The following is a 22,901-nucleotide window of genomic DNA, read 5'->3' as shown; positions in this document are numbered from 1 at the left end:
AGCACTGAATTTTCAAGACTATAGAATACCCATTTTGACCCCTTCTTGAAAAATCACATATTTTTAAATGTATTTGTTTAGAAATCTTCGTGTAGATGAGGAAAATACATTTTTTCGGATATGAAAATTGTACTAGACCTTTAGTAGTGCCTATTTTTTTTAAATTATAAAGTTACATATTTGTAGAATGTGGAAAATACAGAAAAGCTATTTTTAAATGAAAATCTTTTATGCCAGCATCTAGAGAAAACTTTTAACATTTTCCTATCATTCCTACACATTTGACTATTAAAAAAAAATTGAGTCTATTATGAAATGTTTCCTTCTGCTCCTAGGCACATGGCTACCCATTCGCCCCAGAAATCTCACCAGTGTGCTCACTGTGAGAAGACATTCAACCGGAAAGACCACCTAAAAAACCACCTCCAAACTCATGACCCCAACAAAATGGCCTTTGGGTGTGAGGAGTGTGGGAAGAAGTACAACACCATGCTGGGCTACAAGAGGCACCTGGCCCTCCATGCGGCCAGCAGCGGCGACCTCACCTGTGGGGTCTGTGCCCTGGAGCTAGGGAGCACGGAGGTGCTGCTGGACCACCTCAAAGCCCATGCTGAAGAGAAGCCCCCCAGCGGAACCAAGGAAAAGAAGCACCAGTGCGACCACTGTGAGAGATGCTTCTACACCCGGAAAGACGTGCGGCGCCACCTGGTGGTCCACACAGGCTGCAAGGACTTCCTGTGCCAGTTCTGTGCCCAGCGATTTGGGCGCAAAGACCACCTCACACGACATACCAAGAAGACACACTCACAGGAGCTGATGAAAGAGAGTCTTCAGTCTGGAGACCTTCTGAGCACCTTCCACTCCATCTCTCCCCAATTTCAATTGAAGGCTGCCCCGTTGTCTCCTTACCCTTTAGGAGCTCCTGCACAGAACGGGCTTGCAAGTAGCTTGCCAGCTGAGGTACACAGCCACCCCCACAACCCCTCGGATCAAACCTCCCAGCCTGTACAACCGCTGCCAGAGCCCCTCGCCCCCCTCCACCCCGTAACATCTCCCAGCTCTCCTCCCCCGCCCCTCCAGAATCACAAGTACAACACCAGTTCTACCTCATACTCTCCACTTGCAAGCCTGCCCCTCAAAACAGATACTAAAGGATTTTGCAATATCAATTTGCTTGAGGACTTGCCTCTGCAAGAGCCTCAGTCACCTCACAAGCTCACCCCAGGTTTTGATCTGGCTAAGGGAAGTGCTGGTAAAGTAAACCTGCCCAAGGAGCTACCTGCGGATGCTGTGAACCTAACAATACCTGCCTCTTTGGACATTTCCCCCCTCTTGGGCTTCTGGCAGCTGCCCCCACCTGCTACCCAAAATGCTTTTGGGAATAGCACTCTCACCCTGGGGCCTGGGGAGTCTCTGCCCCACAGGTTAGGCTGTCTGGGGCAACAACAACAAGACCCCTCACTAGCCATGAGCACCATGAGCCTGGGCCAGCTTCCTCTTCCTCCCATCCCCCATGTTTTCCCAGCTGGCACTGGCTCTGCCATCCTGCCTCATTTCCATCATGCATTCAGATGACTGGTTTTTAAAGCATACTTTTCTTATTCTGGAAGGTGTTTTAAGAAGCATTTTAAACATCAATTATACTACAAGGAAAGATACAGAAAGCAGGACTGGGAATATGGATTATTCAGTGATGATGACTGGCTTGAGACGAGAGAGTTCTCGAACTGCATGTATTGTGCCAATCTGTCCTGAGTGTTCATGCTTTGTACCAAATTTAATAAGCAAGTATTCTTTAATGGAACTGCAAATATCGTCATAACCGACATCCAAACGAGGGCTGCTATATATAGGTGTTTGTCAAATTGAATTTAATCGTAAGCCATGATCATAATAATGTTAACTAATTTTATGTGGCACTGCCTAGTAAGGGAACTATGGAAAGTTTGGATTTCTCCAAGATGGGAGAATTTTTAAAATAAGAAAATAACCTTTATATTGCATATTATAACTAGGCTGTGTATTTCTTTTCAGGGATTTTTCTACCTTCAGGGTTGGATGTAGTTTAGTTACTATTGCCATAGCCAACCTGTAGTTTTACAGAAACAATTTCTTGTGGAATAATAGACGTCTCCATTTTAAAAAAGCATTTTAAATGTAGTTTGAATATTTTCCACAAGATGCTACAATGTGAGTTATCACTTCATTTATCTTAAAGACTAAACTGGCTGTCAGTTACATCTGACAGAAAAAAAAATCACTGTGTAACCAGGTTAAGTGGTAAAATAATCCAGGCGTCAGTCAAAAAAAGCATTTTGCTGACTTTAATATTGATTATATTTTTTAACAGGAATTTAAGAAAATATTACTGGAATTTTAAAATATATATATATATATTAAACAAGAATTTCTTTGCTCTGTCTGGCTTAAAATACTACTCTGCTTAAGTATTATTTTTAATCACCAATAAATGCATTTTAAATTCATCATTTAAGTCAAATATTAGTTTTATTCAAAAAGGTTAACATTTGCAATGTAACTATAATCTATGTCTTGAATTTGGTATCTAATGAGTTTTAAAAATATAAAACCTAACCTTTTTTTTAAGCTCCTTTGTCTTTTGTGTTTAGAGGCTTTCTATATGAAGATATATCTTACATATAATAAACTCTACAAATCCTGCATACTTGACTTGACTGATTTTTGCGTACAACTGCACCTGAGTGACCTTGCAGATGGAGATCTAAAACATTGCCTGCTCCCTCCCCAGCTCCCTCATGCCCCCTCCTGGTCATTACTTCCCCCACAGAAACTACTGTTCTGACTTCTATTCAGCCTCTATTAGGAACTACCTTTTTGAGTAAATTAAGATTTAAGGCGGAAGCTCATACACTTAAGTTCCTAGCACTATTTATTTCTAAAACTTACTTACTGATACAACTCTTGGATCTTCCCATAATAGTATGTCATTTATTTCTGATGTATGTGTCAGACTACTGGCCACTGGCGTTTAGTCTACCCTGGACTACGATGTTCCAGTTTTACAGTGGTCCTTACCATTAATTTCTAGTGCAAATTAGAAATTTATCTATTCCTTATTGGGATTTCTTCAGGAAGTAGTATGAGCCCTTGAATCTGACCATCCTGTTTGTTTTACCTCTTATAAGGGTGGGGTAGTTGGTGAGAAGGAAGCTTGGAGTACCTCTGCCCATCAAAGAAGCCTATTGGCCAGTGTGAGAAACCCTGACCCACAGCCCTTACCAATGAGCTCAGGACCATGAAGGGCAGCAACAAGTGGCCCGGGGCTTGGCTGTAGTATATGAAACTGACCTGGGAGAGCCTTAAAGTACAATTTAACCTGGGAGCAGGAAATGAGACCAAGGAATAAAGTTTACCTCTTCAGTAGCAATCCACTGGGATGCTGACCTCCATTCCTATATCCGCTGTCACCCCTCAGAGAAGGCCATCTGCCAGAGCCTGGAGAGAGAGAGTACTAGCTCACCTTAGCAGATCTCCCAAGATCCATAATAGAAGTTCCCACAAATACTTTTATATGGCTTAGTAGTCTTCAGTCCGTTGCAGGACTGATTTCCCTGAGCATAAAACAGCTTTAGGTCCCAAAAATGTTGATCATATGGGTTTCAGGTGCTGTGTTTGCTGCACTACAAGTGGGAGTAGGTTGGGATTCTCCTACTTGAATTTAGACAGGAAAAATAGCTTAACTCATGAAATTCCCTGAGGTCAAGAAAAAACTAGAAGTTCATACATGAAAAAGCATGAATTAAGTATAAAGAACTCCACAAAAAGAGTTTATTCACCCTGAGGAAGGCAACCAGAAAGAAGGAACACCTCCCAACAGAGCCATATAAACCAATGGTGGGATGAGCAGCTGACTTCTGATTTGGCCGTGATAAATAAATAGCCTGAGTCCTCTTAAGAATATCCTTCCCACAGGATAGAAAGGTTATTGGAACTTGTCCCTCCATGGCAGTGTTTCCCCCAAAACTGTGTGCACTGGTGTGAGACCATTCTTCATGGCATACAGATGGACACTTAACCTAGGAGTACTTACTGATTAATTAGAAGCAAATAGCAAAACAAAGATTTCAGATTATGCAGACTGAAGCTAGGTAAAACACGATTTTCCTAGTAAGCAAATAATGCTACTAAATAAAACGTTTCCAAAGACTGTTTTACTAAAAGGTTCTAACATCAAAGCGACATTTCTTTAAAAACCTATTAAATGTAATTAAAAATTTAAAAAAGTCAGCCACTGTCATACAGGTTGATGTGTTGTTTAATATCGTTTTGAAAATTTTAAAAGGAATATTGAAGAAGAAAAGGTGAATCTCATTTTTACTTGTTCTCCATGATGTCTCAAGAATAATCATGGGCTTATTCCACCTTCCTCTCCCCTTAGGTGGCGTTCCTGGGTGCACAGCTGTCCAGGTTGATGAGTTAAAGGGAGACAGTCTGAAAACAAACAAAAGGGCATTTACTTTAGAACTTCACCTTTTCCACACTGAGAATGTTAAATAAATATAGGCATCTTTACATTTTTAATTGTTCTAACAAATTCACAGTATCAAGAAAAAAGTCTCCATAACAGCCCTATTCATTATCAATCTCAGGGAACTGTCGCTTTTGGGGGAAATGTGTTTGGGAAAAGGGACTCGGTGGTAGCCTTCCAGGGGAAAATGAGGACTTATTCCCCTTTCCTGTTACGTCGAGTCAGAAGCTGAATATCATTTTCAGACTATATGTTTAACAAAAGAGTATGTTTCAAGAGCACACATTCTATTAAACCAACTGAAGGATCACCCAAATTTCTCTTTGGTTTGCCTGCTATGGATTTGTTCTCTTAAAGGCTTACTAACTGTATCTTGCACATTCAATGGTCAGGAACACCTGGATTTGAAGTTAATTTTTGTTTTTTTCTTACCTGGACTCTAGGAGTTAATCTTTTTTAGAAGATTTAGTAAATCCTTGTCTGAGTTTTGCTCCAGAAGCAGGGTCCACTGCTAATCCTTTGCAGACATAAACAGATTTGTTATTATGTGAAAGCAAACATTAGCAAGAAAAAAAAAAAGGAATGATTATGAAATCCTCACACTGGATTCAAAAGTCTCTCTTCCTTTTTGTTTTGTTCTGTTTTGTTTTGTAGCTATAGACAAGTACTCAGTCTCCTATCCTGGGCCAAATAATAAGGAAAATAGTGACCATCTCAGGCATCTTCTCTCCTCTGCCCCTAGCCCTTCGCGTACTCAAGGATGAGCCCTTTGGACCAGCAGCTCGAGTGGCCCACCATTTAAACAATTTGACTCTCACCACCTCTCCCCACTGCTGTCCTGGCTTTTGAAATGTTCCCTAAGTATATCATGTCTTTACAGTTCTTTGCCTGCTCTCATTCCAGAAAGGGTTTGATAAGCCTTATAGAAGCATGAGATGCCTTTCCTCCCAGGAGTTATTTACATAGCGATGGACTCATTCCACAAACAGGATTCTTTTCCTTTGTGCCCAGCAGCAGTATTAGATATGAGGATGAAGGAGTTTATAGATATAAGCATGCCATGCCACAATCTGTTTTGTACCATGTGGTATGGGACAGGAGTCTCAGAGAAATCTTTTTTTTTTATTTTTTATTTTTTTTGGTAAAATGAAACAATTGCCCTCTGTTCTAGAGCTTGCCATTCTATTTAGTGTTTTATGAAGGGGGGAGTGACCAAACATCCCAAGGAAATTGTCAATCAAACTATCAAAAGACACAGGAATAGAATTTTCAGTGTTCATTTTACCAAAAGATCTATAAGTTTTATGTCTTCCAAAGAATCAGCAACTGACCCTTTGATAGTCTTTACATTTGTTACATAATTAAACTAGCCAAGAAGGCGATGCTAGTATGGGCAAGATGCTTAGCTTCATCAGATCTACTGGCTCCAGAAATAAAAGCAGAGCCCACCTCAATAAAGTTGTACAATGCACTTCACTAAACACATAATTCAACATAGCTCTAGAACCCAGAACTAGATTTTTGTAGGGCTCTTAGTCTTTCTGTATAAAAGTACTGCAGGAGCTGCTGCTCGGCAGGGCCTTCTCGGGAGACCAGTTGCTTTGCTATCCAAACCCTGGAGAACATGGCCACTAGTTAGAGAGACCTACTGACTAGGTTATAAACTCACTTTCCAACTGAACATCAGAATCTTTGTGAGAATGAAGGAAGATCTAACCTTACTCCAAAACAACTTCCACACATAAATATATATAAAAATTACATATTACATATTAAATGTATTTATAGGTCATGAATATTATAGATAATTATTACATTATAAATGCATATCTCCTTAATGTTTACATTTCTGGTCCAGTTTTTCCAAAGCAGAAAAGGATCTGGTCGGTTCCACCCCTTTCTACGGCGCTACTTGAGCAAATTGCTTAGACTCTCTGAGCTTCCCTTGCCTGTAAACCAGGAATCTGAACAGCACATTTACCCCTGTGCTATTGTGAGGATTAAATGAGTTAATATATGTAGTGCTTAGAAGAGTGTCTGATGTAAGTTTCTGCTATTATTCATGAAGAAGGGAGTTATTTGGCATAGCAAAAAAGTAGAAGCAATCTACCTTCCCGACACAAGGAAATGAGCTAATAAGTAATCTTGTGATACTATGTTTTAACAAAAACAACACCTCTTGTGCCATAGGGAAATCTTCAGAGAATACAAATAGAAAAAATGGGAAAAAATATTGGTGTTAACAGTGATCATGGCAGGATGTAGAATTGTGACTTATCTTCTTCACACTTTTTCTCCATTTTCCAATTATTTTCTACACTGAGCATTAATTTCCTACATGATACTTTTTAGAAATGTTCTTTCTCTAAAGCATTTTTTTTGCAGACAAACAACATAGCTAGAAATGAGAAGTTCCCAGGTCATCACGATTGCCTAACTTACACAGGCACGAGTGCCGGAGGATACATAACCAGCGTCTGCTTTTATCACAGATAGTCTGGGCGCCTCACTAGTGTTTATGGCCCTTGTTGCTGTAGGGCTAGCCTTCCAGGGTCCTAGGATTGAGTCTTGCATCGGTTCCCTGCTCAGCAGGGAGTCTGCTTCTCCCTCTCCCTCTGTTCCTCCTACCTGCTCATTCTCTCTTTCTCTCTCTCTAGATAGATAGATAGATAGACCATGCATAATAATTATGTGATGAATGAATGAATCCTCTGAACATCCATGGCATCTGTGAATCAACTTCATAAAACATCACATGCTTTCTTGTATTAGAGATCTTCCTGCACATGCTTATCTTCTCATTAGATTCTAGAATGGATAAGAATTGTGATTTACACACGTGTCTCCCCTGACTGTGAATTTATTTATTTATTTATTTTTTTTTTTTTTCTGACTGTGAATTTAGAACAAAATGCTGTACATGGAAGGTACTACATGTTTCTTTTACTCAAGAGAGTTTAAGAATGAAAGCCAGAGTTTTAGGGAGTTAACTACCAGCTAGATGAAAGACAATAATAGGATTTACGTGGAAGGCGAGTGACACCAAGTGGCCTAAACTACTGATTATCAATCTAGAAATAGCAAAGCCCAGCAACTACAATTTTTAAAAGACTCTCATATTACAAATAGATTAAGACTGAGCAGAAGAGAAACAATGGAGAGTAAGATGCAAATCTGGTTCACACATGAGCCTGTTCATATTAGTGAAAGGAAGTGCTTTTCTCCAAGCCTTAAATATTTTGGAGAATTCACCTCTCCTCGATTTGCTTCTTATATGTTCAATATACTTTCTCCTCAGAATGATTCCAAATGAAATATGACTAATTTAAAGACACATCAACACTGGAGACTATTTAAATGTAAGAAGGTGAGGGGCACCTGCTGTCTGACTCTTGACTTTGGGTTGTGATATCAAGCCCTGAATCAGGCTCCACACTGAGCAGGTAACCTGCTTAGAACTCTCTCTCTCTCTCCCTCCGTTTCTGCCTTTCCCCACCTGCTCTTACACATGCTCTCTCTCTCTAAAATAAATAATCTCTAGAAAAATATAAACGTAAGCAGGTAAGGCTACAGGAAAACACAAAAAATTAAATTTTCAAAGCATCTTAAACCTGAAATAAAACAAAAATGATTTCTTAAAGCTAATTAATATGAAAATTCTAATTCACATAACCAATAATTCAGTGGGAAACTATAGAATCAAGATACCTACTTTCTCCCATATATTTCAAGTATCCACTGAACATCTCACATGTGCCACAAACAATTCTAGCCAGTACAATTAAAAATAGGCAAAGTAGACAGATCTCAAACTTTTTGAAACTTACATTCTTTTTCGGTGGTAGGAGACAAATATGCATTGGATATTAGATGGTGATAAATGCTATTAAATGAAGCTACAAAGGGAATTATGGAGTGTTTGATTCAGTTTAAATGGAGAGATTGGGGGGCCTCAATCTCTGAGGATGCCACTCAGCAAAGAACTGAAGGGAGCAAGTAGAGAAGATTAGTGGGGACTGGTTTGGTTTCTCACTGAAGGAGCAATCAGAGAGTATGGGCCCTAAGCCCACAAGTGGCAGGCCTGTTATGGTCAAGGAACAACACTGAGGCAGTGGTGGTATAGAATGTGCATTTTACTTAGCAACATCCCAGTGGTCCTAAACCACCATTCCTAGTCAAGAGCACACATAATACTATTTTACTTAGACCCACTAGCTGCTAATCTATTTTCTAACGTATCAAAATGATGTCTTTACAATGGTCTGCCTAATGTCACATACCAGGACATGTCAGAGGATGTGTCACATATACAGGAATACATCACATACTAGAACATAAGACTTCTGAATTCTTGTTCTTATGCTTTGCTGCTACTTTAAAGAAATTACTTAGTCCAAGGAAGAAACCTTCCTTTATTTTCAACACTATACCTGACACACTGTCTCCTTCCATTTCTAATCTTTTTGTGAGTTTACTAGGCCAGGGTATGAAGGTCCTAGATTCCACTGCTGTTCTCTGATAGAACTTTGCACACTGTCAGAGTTCTCTAATCACAATTAATTCCCTCCAGGGGCACCTAGGTGGCACAGTTGGTTAAGCATCCTACTCTTGATTTTGGTTTAGGTCATGATCTCAGGGTCATGGGATGGAGCCCCACATCAGGCTCCGCGCTCAGCATGGTGCCTACTTGAGATTCTCTCCCTCTGTCCATCCACCCCCTGCTTGCTCTATCTCTCTCTCTCTCTTTCTCAATCTCTCAGATATATAAATAAATCTTAAACAAAAACAAAAAAAAAAAAAAAAGAAAGAAAGAAATATTCCCTCCTGGCAAGTAAGCTTTAACTTCAAGCTTAAAGGAGGGCTTTTCACTGGAAGGGAAGCATTATAATACAAGCTTTGGAGAAATAAGAAAAGAAACCATAATATAATTTGTCTTTTCTGAAGGACACTAGTCTTTATATGTTAGAAAAATAGCTTAGTGAAAGTTTTACCAAATAAACTCATATATGATTTGAATTTATTTTTTTCAAAGTTAAAACTAAAACTCCATTTTTAAGTTTTCACAGATCAGGGAAAAACTAATGACGGGTTTACAGGGCTATAGGGAATCTTTTTAAATGCCCCATTCCACTTTTAACCCATGATAAACAACTCATGAGGAATTTAAAAACTAATAATAAAGCCTTCTGGTGACTTTATAGACTACTCTGTTCCTACTCTGGTTCTGATAACACTTTCAAAATAAGACTCCTGATCAGAGGCGCCAATATGGTCATGAGTTAATTTACGTTGCCTTCATGACAGAATGTTGATCGTAAAGAAGAATGCTTATTGATTAAAGCAGCTCAGTGAGGACAGATAGTGCAATAGAGATCTCATTCAGCTCTGCTGTTTACCAGTTGCGTGCCTTGAACAAATAACTTATCCTCTCTGAGTCTATTTGCCTTCCCACAGATTAAAACATCTGAAGCTTGGGCAGCCCGGGGGGCTCAGTGGTTTAGCACCGCCTTCAGCCCAGGGCCTGATCCTGGAGACCCGGGGTTGAGTCCCGCGTCCAGCTCCCTGTGTGGAGCCTGCTTCTCCCACTGCCTGTGTCCCTGCCTCTCTCTCTGTATGTCTCTCATTAATAAATAAATAAAATCCTAAAAACAAAACATCTGAAGCTTACCAGGAGGATAAAATGAAATGGGTCTAGCACATGGTTAAGTACTGTAATGGTGGTTAGGTATTTCTGCTACTTGGAAGAAATTACTTAGTTCAGCAAGGAAACCTTTTCTTTTCTTTTTCTTCCCCAGCTTTACTGAGATATAATGATTAGAACATTGTGTAAGTTTAAGGTGTACAATATGATGATTTGATTCACATATATATTATTGCAAAACGACTTACCACCACAAAAATGTTAAGAAATCCATTACCTCACATGGTTACCTCTGGTGTGTGTTTGTGTGTTTGTGTGTATAGTGAGAACATTTAAGATCTACTTTCTTAGCAACTTCCAAATATATAACACAATATTGCTAACTATTGTCACCATGTGTACAGATACCCAGCACTTCTACTTGGGAGTCTGTATACTTAGACCATCATTTCCCCCTCCCCACCCTCATCTCTGGCAACCACCATTGCACTTCCTGTTTTTATGAGTTCAACTTTTTAAAGATTCTATATGTAAGTGTGATCACATAGTATTTATCTTTCACTGAATACCTCACTCAGCAATATGACCTCAACGTCCATCCATGTTGTCACAGAAGGCAGAATTTCCTTCTTTTTTTTATGGCTGAGTAATATTCAATTGTGTATACAGCCAATATCTTTAACCTTTCACCCATCAGCAGACACTCAGATTGATTACATATCTTGGCTGTTTGTTTTCTTCTCTTATTTTCCACACAATATCTGACACACTGTTATCTCCCATTCTTAATCTTGTTTCAATTTCACTAGACTAGAGAATGATGGTTTAGACCATGCTGCTGTAATAGTATCTGACTCTCTATACTGACAGAGTTATCGAATCTTGATAAATTAGGAAACTCTCTTTGGCAAATAAGCTTTAACCTTGAACAAACTCATATATCTTTATATCCAAAAGCAACATGTGAAAAAAAAAACAAAAAACAAAACAAAACAAAAAAAACAAAAGCAACATTTGACGTCAACCTTTGCTGGCTGCCAACAAATCTCAAAGCTGACATGTGATAGCTGACATGCTCACTCCAACTCACCTGGCCTAGCTGGGGCCATATTTGGGGTCTCCAGAGCCCTGTTTTGCAGCAGGGCTCCCACGGCACTGGTTACAGTTGGCTCTTTTTTTGCCCTTGCCTACAGAAAGAGCAAGAGAGACAGGGAACAATTCTGTGACCTCAGGTAGCACACAGGAGGTAAATCTGCTTCCACTTGACCAGCAGCAGACTGGAGTCATCTCTGGGACCTGCTGCCCCCACGGGAAGGGGGCCTGCACAACCTGTACCCTAGTTTGTCTGCCCTTCTGCTTTTCTCAGAGCCATGTCTGGGTTTTGGCACTTTCATTCCATAATCAGCCCCTCAGGGGAGTGGTGATATGTTAATCCTGTAAAATTAGTTGTATGGAGACATAAGAAATCACTTAATGTCAATAAGGATAGTTATGGAACATTTTAGTTTTTCATTTTACTTAAAGATGATTTTGTTTTTAAATACATGAACAGAGAAGAAAAACAGACATTGGCAGGCAGCAAATGTTTTAAACATGGAATTCCATCATCCCCATACCACACCCCAGCCTGCCGAGTAGCAGTAGCAGCAGAACAGTTACATTAATACAGAATAAGGATCAAAAGGTCCTTTGGGAGCTTCTTACCTGGCTACCGGTCCCCACATTTCCATGGCAACTACTGTATAAAGATAACCTGTTACTCCCTGGGAGAATTCTCACTTGAGCAAGGACAGCTATTAGATTACAGCAGGTAGCTCATCCCCATCCAAAGACAGCTATTTTCGGAGGCCCATATTGGTCTCTTTTGGTTAAGGGTATACACATTTTTAAAGTTGATTATGTTTAACATAGAGACACATTTCAGCTGTGTTATTAACAGTCCTTCAGAAGTAAAACAACCTCTCCCTTTTTTTTCCACTCTGAATAAGTCTCAGTATTAGCCAGAGCCTGAGTGGTGAAGCTGGTGAAGCTGGCATAAGAGAAACAAGTACTGCTGTTCAGATACAGGCTACAGTGAATTTCCTCAGAAAGCAACTAATTTTTCTTCTGTGTTCCCCATCACCACTTAGTTCTGGAAAACAAGGAGAGGAACAGGGCCAAGTCACTGGTTACACTCAGGATGGCCAGCTGGCCTTCGTCAGGAATAATAAGCACTTCCGTTTGCTGCTTCCCTGGGCTCTCTTTGGCTACACTAATGTTGACTTACTTTGTGGACTCATTAGAATCATTTGAAGAAATGTAATGTATCCTTTACTGCTTTAAAAGATATAGGTAGAGGTTTACTTAGAAAACTTCCAAAATTCGGTTGAATTCAAGCCCAAAGCAATCATATACACCACAAATTATGGTGCCTATCCTACCAAGAAGAAAGGACCATCATCTCCATCACATCCCACAGACACTCCATGTTTTAGCCCCACATGGTGAGCTCCTCAGGCCACAACTGGACATTTTGTGTATAATGTCCTCCCTAATTCCCACTCTAGGCCGGTGAACCTATCTGATACTCAAGGGGGAAATGCTGCTCCTCTGTGAAGCCTTCAAAGGCTCACAATGTCCTCTTCTTCCATAGTGCTCTGTACATGTCAACTACCACAGCTTCCCACTGCCCCATTTCCAAGTCTTTCTCTTTTGCTGAGTTACAAATGCTGATCAATCAGCACCCATCATGTCTGGGACAGAGCAGCAGTTACCGAATGTATGTGAAGATAGAACTTAGCGTCCACAGTTCGTGGGATATGCTACTGTTGGAGAGGCTCCCACCCCTATTACATACTGGATTTCATGGAAATCTTTCTAAATATGTTTCATACCCTCAAGTATTCAGACCAAGTTAATCTTTCCTTGGTGACTGAGCCATGTTTTGAAACTAACAGCTTTGGCAGTATACTGTAAGTTATATCCCTGGGACCTCTGATGTTTATGAACTGTTTGCTGGACTCCAGTTCTATTTTCATAAATCTACTGTCTTCCTGGTCAGATTGTCATTTTACTTATCTGTACCTATTTATAACAGTTGCTTCCATTCATTTACTTTAACTTGCTGACTCTGTGGGTTTAAATAAAAGGCTACAGACCCCTCTTCTATTATAGAGCAAAACCCACGACCTATAGAACAGTCTTCCTTGTGATACCTTCCCCACTCAGGCAGCTTCACTTCAAGTTTGCAATGCTTTCCTGGATGGTTAAGGCTGATAACTACCATTGTATAAGACAGAGTTTTACCACAATACCATAGAAACACTATTTACATATTCAAGGCTTCATCCTAAGAACCTTCAAACACTGTAGAAATATCTTTTCTACAACACCCAAAGGTGCTGTTAGCTACAAAGCATCCTCAAAAGAAGTCAGCTTTCATGAGGGTGAGTGACAATGCTCATCTATCTTGATCTTTACATTTCTTGGGATGCAGAACTTAGTTTCCTTAGCAAATTCTACCTGCTTGCCCCGAGCACACGAAGGCACAGAGCCAACACTTGGGGAGAGATACTTACCTGCACTCTGGATGCCAATTTGCCTGCTGTTTGGGCTGGATCAAAGACTCGGCGAGAAGACTGATCCTTGCAGAAGTTAATATGTCGGTTGGCTGCAGTTTCATTAAACCTCCTCATGCAATATGGACATTGAATATAATCTAAATGCAAAAATAACAACAGGAGGCAATGCACATTTCAAAAAAACCTCTGGAATGAACTATTTCATTTTATATGAAATAAATGGGATATGAACTCTGCTCCAACATAAAAGAACAAAGTCCCAGGCTCTGGTTTGAGAAAGCATATGCCAGAGGCCAGAGGGGAAGGTATGCAAGGGCTCAAAGAAAGGACATAGCACGGGGGACATTTTTCTGTCTGTACACTTATTTCAATTAAGAGTATACCCTTAAAATGTTTACTTGATATATATTTTAGAAAATAGATTCATTATACTTAGGAAACTTCCCAATTAAATGATACAGTGACTTCTTATGTAAAAAAGGAGTCCTAGAACCAAAGAATGTTAATATTGATGATACTGAGGGACCCAGAAGACTCAGAGGCCCAGACTGTGGTACCGAGTAGGACAGGTCACACAGAACTTACGGAGCTACTCTCCTTCTCTGTGGAGGGAGAAAGATGTTGCAAATTTATGAGTCTGGGGGATGGGATTTGAAGCCAGTGTCACTGGCAGAAAAACATACTGCTTCTGCAGGGGTTGATTCTTTTCACTGAACTCCTAAGTAAGGAGGCAAATAATAAGTTCAGGGAGGAGGTGAAGTAAAAGGGAAAAGGTGATTAAACAGGTTCAGCTTCCAGGGTTAGAACCTCCCAAGCAGCTCTGTGGGTACTAGACCACCAGTGCTTCTGTGGAATACCCACTGGTCTCCGTTTGGTTCTCAAATTTGCAATTGCTATACAGTGAGAGAAATAAATATGAAAGATCCACGGTCATTTTAGAATGAAGAGATGCTCACAGCAAAGCCAGTTTGGAGCCTACCCCTGTAAAGTAAGCAGGAGTGTGAGATGTATTTTCATTTTGTTTTGTCTTAGGTACCTTTAAGGGATGACAAAGTGGATATAAGCAACATAAGAGAGTAACATTTCCTCCCTGCAGGAAAGATCTGAGACAGCACCATCCTCAGACTCTGTATGGAAGTTTAGGTTAGTGTAGGGTCAAAATTCCTACATGTGTGGATGAATATTTGAAGCAGTGTTATCTTCAAGATTAAGAGTTTTTTGAAGGTATCTTTTTAAACAATTTGAGTTTTCTGTTTGAACAAATCATTTCCTAAAATGAATATTCATAGAATTAACAATTGGAATATGTAAGAAATTGGAATATAGTAAAAAATGAGCACTTAGCCTAATCTTATTTCACATTCTGGAAGGCAGTACTTAATATATATATTAAGAATATATATATAGAATTGGGTCAAAATTCCTACATGTGTGGATGAATATTTGAAGCAGTGATGTCTTCAAGATTAAGAGTTTTTTGAAGGTATCTTTTTGAACAATTTGAGTTTTCTGTTTGAACAAATCATTTCCTAAAATGAATATTCATAGAATTAACAATTGGAATATGTAAGAAATTGGAATATAGTAAAAAATGAGCACTTAGCCTAATCTTTTATTTCACATTCTGGAAGGCAGTACTTAATATATATATTAAGAATATATATATAGAATTAATCTTAATTCTATTAAGATTGAACACCTATTAATGCAGGCACTGGTTTATACTTGGGGGTACAAGGTCTCTGCAATCAAAGACTAAACGTTCTAATACAGAAACAAAGTTTTCCTATGGTGATAAATTCCTTGAACAAAAATAAAATAGGACAGCATTGGGAAATGATGAAGGCCCTACAGCCTGCCTGACTGGTTTTGAGCCTGAGCTCTTCACTTGCTGTATGTATGAACTTCAGCAAGTTACTTAATCACCCTAAGCTTCAATTTCCCCAGTCCCTACATATCACCTATTTCACCAGGCTGCTGTGAAAGTTAACTTAGATAATCCACACTAGGGTTCAGTATAGTAGGTGGGTAGAACATCCTATTACTCTGAGGAAATAGACCCAGAAAGATTGTGTTTCCAACTACCAAACAGGAATGAAACTGCTTATAAAAGTAAAATTGAAAGTGCCATTATTGTGCAGAACTCATTTACAATAATGTAGAAAACAATCTACAGCTCCGCTCTTGGTTTGGTGGTTTCTTCAGTTCTACCAGCTGAGAGTCAAGGCTCATATCAGAAATGCTGCTACCCTTAAACACACTCAGGGTTAATGTGCAAAGACAATGATTATAGCAGTGACTGCATGGCTTCCTCACTCCACCTGTTCGTTCATTGATTCATTGCCACCGTTCTGTGTGTTTGGCCACTATGGAGACAACAAAGCTGAACTGTATTTCCCTGCCAACAGAAATCTCAGAGACAACTAGAAGGCTAGGCGAAGAAGCAAACAATTACGACTCATGATATAAGCTTTAAAAGGAGAAAGCACTAGGTCCTCCAGGAGCCCAGAAGAGGGACATGAAGCCCAGACTTAAAGGGGCAGAGGAAACTTCAAAAAAAAATTTTTTTGCAATGATAATCTGAACACTGCATAACTGAGTTGTATGTTCTACCCTCATCTCAATCTGAGTCACCTCTTCCCCTATCAATAATGGTGTCATAAACATCACTATGTGCTATTTATTTCAATGCACAATGATTCTGACTACAAATGGATTCTTATGATGACAGTGGGGAAGGTGGCCAGACCTCAAAAACATTAAACTAGAAACACAAGGATCATTTTAAACACAAGCATTTTGTCAAGTACCCATGTCTATGTAGCCTGTGAAATGGGGACCAAATGTCCCAGGCCTCACTGAGAATCTCAATTACAAATATTCTATATTATTCTTATAAAGTATCCCAACATCCTAGAAAGTTGAATGATTGGCATACTTACTTAAGTCAGTAGGAATTAGAGTAAATAAATGCATGTCACAAAAACTGAGTCATGAAGTAAGGAACCATGCTGAGAAAAAAAGGAAATGACCTGCAAACTCATGCATAATAGGCCACATTATATATCACCCCAGTTATGTCTGTATAAATTTTCTAGTATTTAAGCCTGAGAATATATGGAGTAATATAAAATCCCCACACAATCTAACTAATGGAGCAGTAATGAAAATATGCTATTTTAGATAGTCATTTTGTTTGATACATAAGATTATAATAAGGGCACAGGGGAAGAATTTAATTATAAAGCTATATTTTAATATAAGAATGTAAGGGCAAAAAAAATTGTACACTTGATGAAGTCTTACAGAGGGAATTATTTATTTTAAGGAAACAATAATCCCCACATTTTAAATCCAATGTGGAAATTAGAGAAATCCACACATCGGGACAGCTGACATAGTTTCATTTGTTTGACTCAAGAACTATAAAGTAGATATCAACTCTGTAGCTTCTGCTATTAAAAGGAAGTATTGCTCATAAAAGATTTTTTTGTTGTATAAGGTTTATTGCCAAAGTTTTATCAAAATCACAGCCACAGATCTTTCTACTTTTATATTATTTTAAGCTACTTTTTCATTAGCACCCAGCAAAAGTGAAGCAATTATTAACATTATTTTCTGGCACACTAGAATGCCCACAACAGTTGTGGCCAGGCCTCTCAGCCAGCTGCGCTGGGAGCTAATCCCACCCACTAGCACACCCACAGCAGCTGCAGCCAGGCCTCTCAGCCAGCTATGCCAAGGGCCAGCCCCACCCACCAGTGCACTCACAGCAATTATGGCCCAGTCACAACAAGAAAGCACAAGCAGCCCACATAGAGCACACTCCTGGAGCTCCTGGTTCTGGTGACCAGGGTGGGATTGCAATACTCGGTACCACAGGATATGTTCTACATAAGGCCATTACCTTCAAGATCAGGAAACATAACTGATCTACCAAGTACATTGAAACAAACAGAGAATAATAAAAAAAGAGAGAAATATGTTCCCAGCCAAAGAATGAAAGAAAACCTAAACAAACAACAAAAAACAGCTAAATAAAATGGAGATAAGCAATCTACCTGATAAAGGGTTTAAAGCAATGGTAATAAAGATGCTCACTGGACTTGAGAGAAGAATGAATGAAGTCAATGATAACCTCAACAAAGACAGAAAATATAAGAACCAATCAGAGCTGAAGAATACAATAACAATGGAAAATGCACTAGGGAATCAACATAGATTAGAGGATGCAGAAGAATGGATCAGCGATCTGCAAGACAGGGTAGTAGAAATCCAAATTGAATAGTAACAATAAAAAATAATTTTTAACAATGAGGATAGGTTAAGGTACCTCTGGGGACAATGTCAAGCATATTAACATTTGTATCATAGGGGTCCCAGAATGAGGAGAGCAGGAGAAAAAGGCAGAAAATTTATTTGAAAAAATAATAGCTAAAAACTTTCCCAACCTGGGGAAGGAAACAGACATCCAGGGCCAAGAATCAAACAGAGTTCCAAATAAAATGAACCCAAAGAAAGAATTCTACTAAGACACATAACTAAAATGTCAAAAATCACAGATAAAGATTCTTAAGAGCAGGAAGAGAAAAGCAACTAGTTACATTCAAGGCAATCCCCACATAAGGCCATCTGGTCATTTTTTTTTTGGCAGAAACTTTTTTTTTTAAGATTTTATTTATTTATTCATGAGACAGAGAGAGAGAGAGAGAGAGGCAGAGACACAGGCAGAGGGAGAAGCAGGTTCCATGCAGGGAGCCCAACATGGGACTCGATCCTGGGACTCTGGATCATGCCCTGGGCCGGAGGCAGGCACTAAACTGCTGAGCCACCCAGGTGTCCCATAGAAACTTTGAAGGCTAAAAAGGAGTAGCATGATCTATATTTAAAGGGCTGAAAGGAAATCACCTACAACTAAGAATATTCTACCTGACAAGGTGATCATTCAGAATTGAAGGACTGATAAACAGTTTCCCAGTTATGGCCCAGTCACAAGAAAGCACAAGCAGCCCACATAGAGCCCACTCTAACAAAAGTTAGAGTTCATTACCACTAAACCAGCCTTACAAAAAATGTTAAAGGGATTCATTTAAGTGGAAAATAAAAACCCATAACCAGAGGTAAGAAAATTATGAAAGAAACAGTTTTACTGGTTAAAGAAAACATATAGTAAAGGTCAATCACTTACAAAGCTAGTATGAAAATTAAGACACAAAAGTAGTAAAATCAGTTATATCTACAACAATTAGTTAAGGGATACACAAAATAAAAAGACATAAATCATGGAGAAGGGGAGTAAAAATGTAGTACTTTTAGAATGAGTTCAAACATAAGAGACTATCAATTTAACAAGACTGCTATATACTGAGGATGTTATATATGAACCTTAATGTAACCACAAACCAAAAACCTCTAATAGATACCCAAAAAATAAGGAAAAAGGAATCCAAGCATAACATTCAAGAAAGTCATCAAATTGACAAGAGAGTAAAAGAAGAAAATAACAGAGAAGTACAAAAACAACCAAAAAATAACGAACAAAATGGCGGTAAGTATGTATCTGTTAATTACTTTAAATGTAAATGAACTAAAGTGCTCAAGGGAGCCTGGGTGGCACAGTTGGTTGGGTGTTTGACTCTTGGTTTTGGCTCAGGTAGTGATCTCAGGGTCATGGGATCAAGCCTCATGTTAGGCTCTGTGCTCAGTGAGGAGTCTGCTTGGGATTCTCTTTTCCTGTTCCTTCCCCCTCTCCACCCACGATCTCTCTTTTTAAAATGAATAAATAAATATTTTTAAAAAGAGGGCACCTAGGTGGCACAGTCAGTTAAGCATTGGACTTTCTCTAAAATAAATAAATCTTAAAAAAAAAGAAATGGATTAAGTACTCCAATCAAAAGACATACAGTGACTGAATGGATACAAAAACAAAACCCACCTATATGCTGCCTGTAAGAGATTCACTTCAGACCTAAAGACACAAAGAGACTGAAATGAAGCAATGGAAAAAGATATTTCATGTGAATAGAAAAAAAAGTGGGAGTAGCAATACTTAATATCAAACAAAATGGCTTTAAAACAAAGATTGAAATTAGAGACACAGAAGGGCATTACATAGTGATTAAAGGATCAATCCAACAGGAGGATATAACAGTCATAAATAACTATGTACTGAACATACGAGCACTTATAATAGACAGGTAGAGAGAAGATGACAGTAATACAATATTTGTAGGGGACTTTAATACTTCCCTTACATCAATGGATAGATAATCCAGACAGGAAATCAATAAGGAATCAATAGCTTTAAATGATATATCAGACCAGAGGACTTAACAGATAGATACAGGATATTTCATCCCAAAATAGCAGAAAATATATTCTTTTCAAGTGCCCACATAACATTTTCCAAAAGAGATCACATGTTAGGCCACAAAACAAGTTCCAACAAATTTAATGAGACCAAAATCATATAAATCATCTTTCCAATCACAACAGTATTAAACCAGAAATTAATTACAAGAAAAAATTTTGAAAAAAAAAAAAACATACCTACAGGCTAAACAACATGCTACTAAACAACCAAAGAGTGAACAAAGAAATCAAAAAGGAAATAAAAAAAACATCAAAACAAATGAATTTGAAAATATAATGTTTCAAAATCCCTGAGACAGAACAAAAGTAGCTCAAAGAAGAAAGTTAAGAGCAATACAGTTTTATCTCAAGAAGCAAGAAAAATATCAAATAAATTATCTAACTCTATACCTAAAGAAATGACAAAAAGAACAAAGCCCAAAGTTAGTAGAAGGAAATAATAAAAATCAGAGCAGAAATAAATAAAATAAAGACTAAAAAAGCAAAAGATAAGATCAATGAAATTAAGAGCTGATTCTTTGGAAGGATAAACAAAACTGATAAATCTTTAGCCAGACTCATCAAGGAAAAAAGGGAACTCAAATAAATAAAATCAGAAATGAAAGAGGAGAAAATATAATCAATAATACAGAAATGCAAAGAATTATAAGGGACTACTATGAAAAACTATAGTCCAACAAACTGGACAACATAAAAGAAATGAATAAATTCCTAGAAGCATGAAATCTTCCAAGACTGAGTCAGGAAGATACAGAAAATCTGAACAGACCATTTACTAGTAATGAAATTGAATCAGTAATCCAAAAACTCCAAACAAATAAAAGTCCAGGAGATGGATTAGCATGTAAATTCTACTAAACATTTAAAGAAGATTTAATATCTATCTTTCTCAAACCATTCAAATATATTAAAGAGGAAGGCATACTTCCAAATTCATTCTATGAGCTAGCATTACCCTGATACCAAAAACCAAACAGACACTACAAAAAAAAAAAAAAAAAAAAAATTACAGGCCAATATCTCTGATGAACATAGATGCAAAAATCTTCAACAAAATATTAGCAAACCAAATTCAAATTCAAATTCACATTAAAATAAATAAGTCAGAGAGATGAGAAATACAGCACAGAGAATAGTCAATAACACCAATAATTTTGTATGGTGACAGATGGTGACTACACTTACCATGGTAAGCAATGAGTAATGTATAGAATTCTTGAACCTATATGCTGTACACCTGAAACTAATATAACATTGTATGTTAACTGTACATCAATAAAAATAAATTAAATAAAAATTAATAAAAATAAGATAAATAAAAATTAAATTTAAAAAATCATATATCATGATGAAGCAGGACTTATTCCTGGGGTGCAAGGATAGTTCAATATCTACAAATCAATCAATGTGATATAACACACTAAAATAAAATGAAGGATAGGATGCCTGGCTGGCTCAGTCAGTTAAGTGTGACTCTTGATCTCAGCTCAGGTCTCCATCAGTCATGAGTTCAAGACCCACATTGGATTCCATGCTGGGTGTAGGGCCTACTTAAAAAAAAAGGAGGGGGATAATAATAGTATAATCATTTCAAAAAATAATATAATCATTTTAATAGATGCAGAAAAAGCATTTGACAAAATTCAACATCCATTCATAACGAAAACTCTCAACAGAGTGGGTATAAAAGGAATGTACCTCAACATAATAAATGCTATCTGACAAGCACAAAGCTAATATCAGACTCAATGATGAAAGGCTGAAAGCTTTTCCCCTTAAACCAGGAAGAAGACAAGGATGTCTACTCTTAGAATTTTTCTTCAACATAGTACTAGAAGTCCTCGCCATAGAAAACAGAAAGAAATAAAAGGCATCTAACTTGGTAAGGAGGAAATAAAATTCACTATTTGCAGTGACATGATACTATATGTCTAGAAAACCTTAAGATTCCAACAAAAAACTATTAGAACTAGTATATTAATTGAGTAAAGTTTCAGGATACAAAATTAACATACAGGAATCTGTTGCATTTCTATACACTAATAATGACCTAACAGAGAAATTAAGAAAACAATCCCATTTTCAATTGCATCAAAAAGAGGAATGCCTAGGTGGCATAGTCAGGTAAGCATCGAACTCTTGGTTTCACCTTGGGCCATTATCTCAGGGTTGTGAGATTGAGCCCTGCATTGGGCTCCATACTCAGTGAGGAACCTGCTTGGGACTTTCTCTCCCTCTCCTTCTAGCCCTCCTCCACTCCCTGTGTGTTCTCTCTCTCTCTCTCTCTCTCAAATAAATAAATAAATCTGTAAAAGCAACAACAACAAAAAAACCAATTGCATCAAAAAGAATAAAGTAAATAAGAATAAATTTAACCAAGAAAGTGAAAGACCTATGCTCTGAAAACTATAAAATACTGATTAAATAAATTGAAAACAACACAAATAAATGGAAAGATACACCACACTCACAGACTGAAAGAATTAATACTGTTAAAGTCCATACTTTAACATCCAAACCAATCTACAGATTCAATGTAATCCCTATCAAAATACCAATAGCATTTTTCACAAAACTAGAACAAATAATCTTGGAATGTCGATGAAACCACTTATGACCCTGAATAAGGATGCCTGGGTGGCTCAGCAGTTGAGCACCTGCCCCTGGCTCAGGGTGTGATCCGTGATCTCAGGATCCAGTCCCACATCAGGCTCCCTGCCTGGAGCCTACTTCTCCCTCTGCCTACGTCTCTGCCTTTCTCTCTCTGTGTGTCTTTCATGAATAAATAAATAAAATCTAAAAAAAAAAAAAAAAAAAG

At 38.1% G+C, this 22,901-nt stretch overlaps 2 protein-coding genes across 16 annotated transcripts in view; one reads left to right on the top strand and one right to left on the bottom strand.

Moving 5' to 3' along the window:
- Positions 1-2,686, top strand: part of PLAGL1 (PLAG1 like zinc finger 1) — a 110,132-nt gene extending 107,446 nt beyond the window's left edge. For all 9 annotated transcript variants that reach the window (XM_077895645.1, XM_077895660.1, XM_077895634.1 and 6 more), the window contains one exon: positions 336-2,686. In XM_077895645.1, coding sequence (XP_077751771.1) covers positions 336-1,575 — 1,240 coding nt within the window. In that variant the 3' untranslated portion in view covers positions 1,576-2,686. The remainder of the gene's footprint in view (positions 1-335) is intronic.
- ZC2HC1B (zinc finger C2HC-type containing 1B) overlaps positions 1-22,901 on the bottom strand; it is a 52,356-nt gene that overhangs the window by 5,486 nt on the left and 23,969 nt on the right. For 2 of the 7 annotated variants that reach the window (XR_013378311.1, XR_013378321.1), the window contains exons 6-11: positions 13,709-13,848; positions 11,242-11,338; positions 7,139-7,318; positions 4,943-5,027; positions 4,361-4,473; positions 3,396-3,477 (exon numbers count right to left, since the gene is read on the bottom strand). Coding sequence is in view for 2 of the 7 variants with exons in the window: in XM_077895726.1 (XP_077751852.1) it covers positions 4,957-5,027; positions 11,242-11,338; positions 13,709-13,848 (308 nt within the window). In the remaining 5 variants the exon portion in view is untranslated. Of the gene's footprint in view, positions 1-3,395; positions 3,478-4,279; positions 4,474-4,942; positions 5,028-7,138; positions 7,319-11,241; positions 11,339-13,708; positions 13,849-22,901 lie in introns of those variants that run through there. The other 5 variants (XR_013378322.1, XR_013378308.1, XM_077895726.1 and 2 more) reach the window with 3 other exon arrangements.

The sequence above is a fragment of the Canis aureus genome, chromosome 1, assembly GCF_053574225.1.
Source record: "Canis aureus isolate CA01 chromosome 1, VMU_Caureus_v.1.0, whole genome shotgun sequence".
Lineage (NCBI taxonomy): Eukaryota > Metazoa > Chordata > Mammalia > Carnivora > Canidae > Canis > Canis aureus.
The sequence above is the reverse complement of the archived record's forward strand: the minus strand, read 5'-3'. Positions and strand labels throughout refer to the sequence as shown.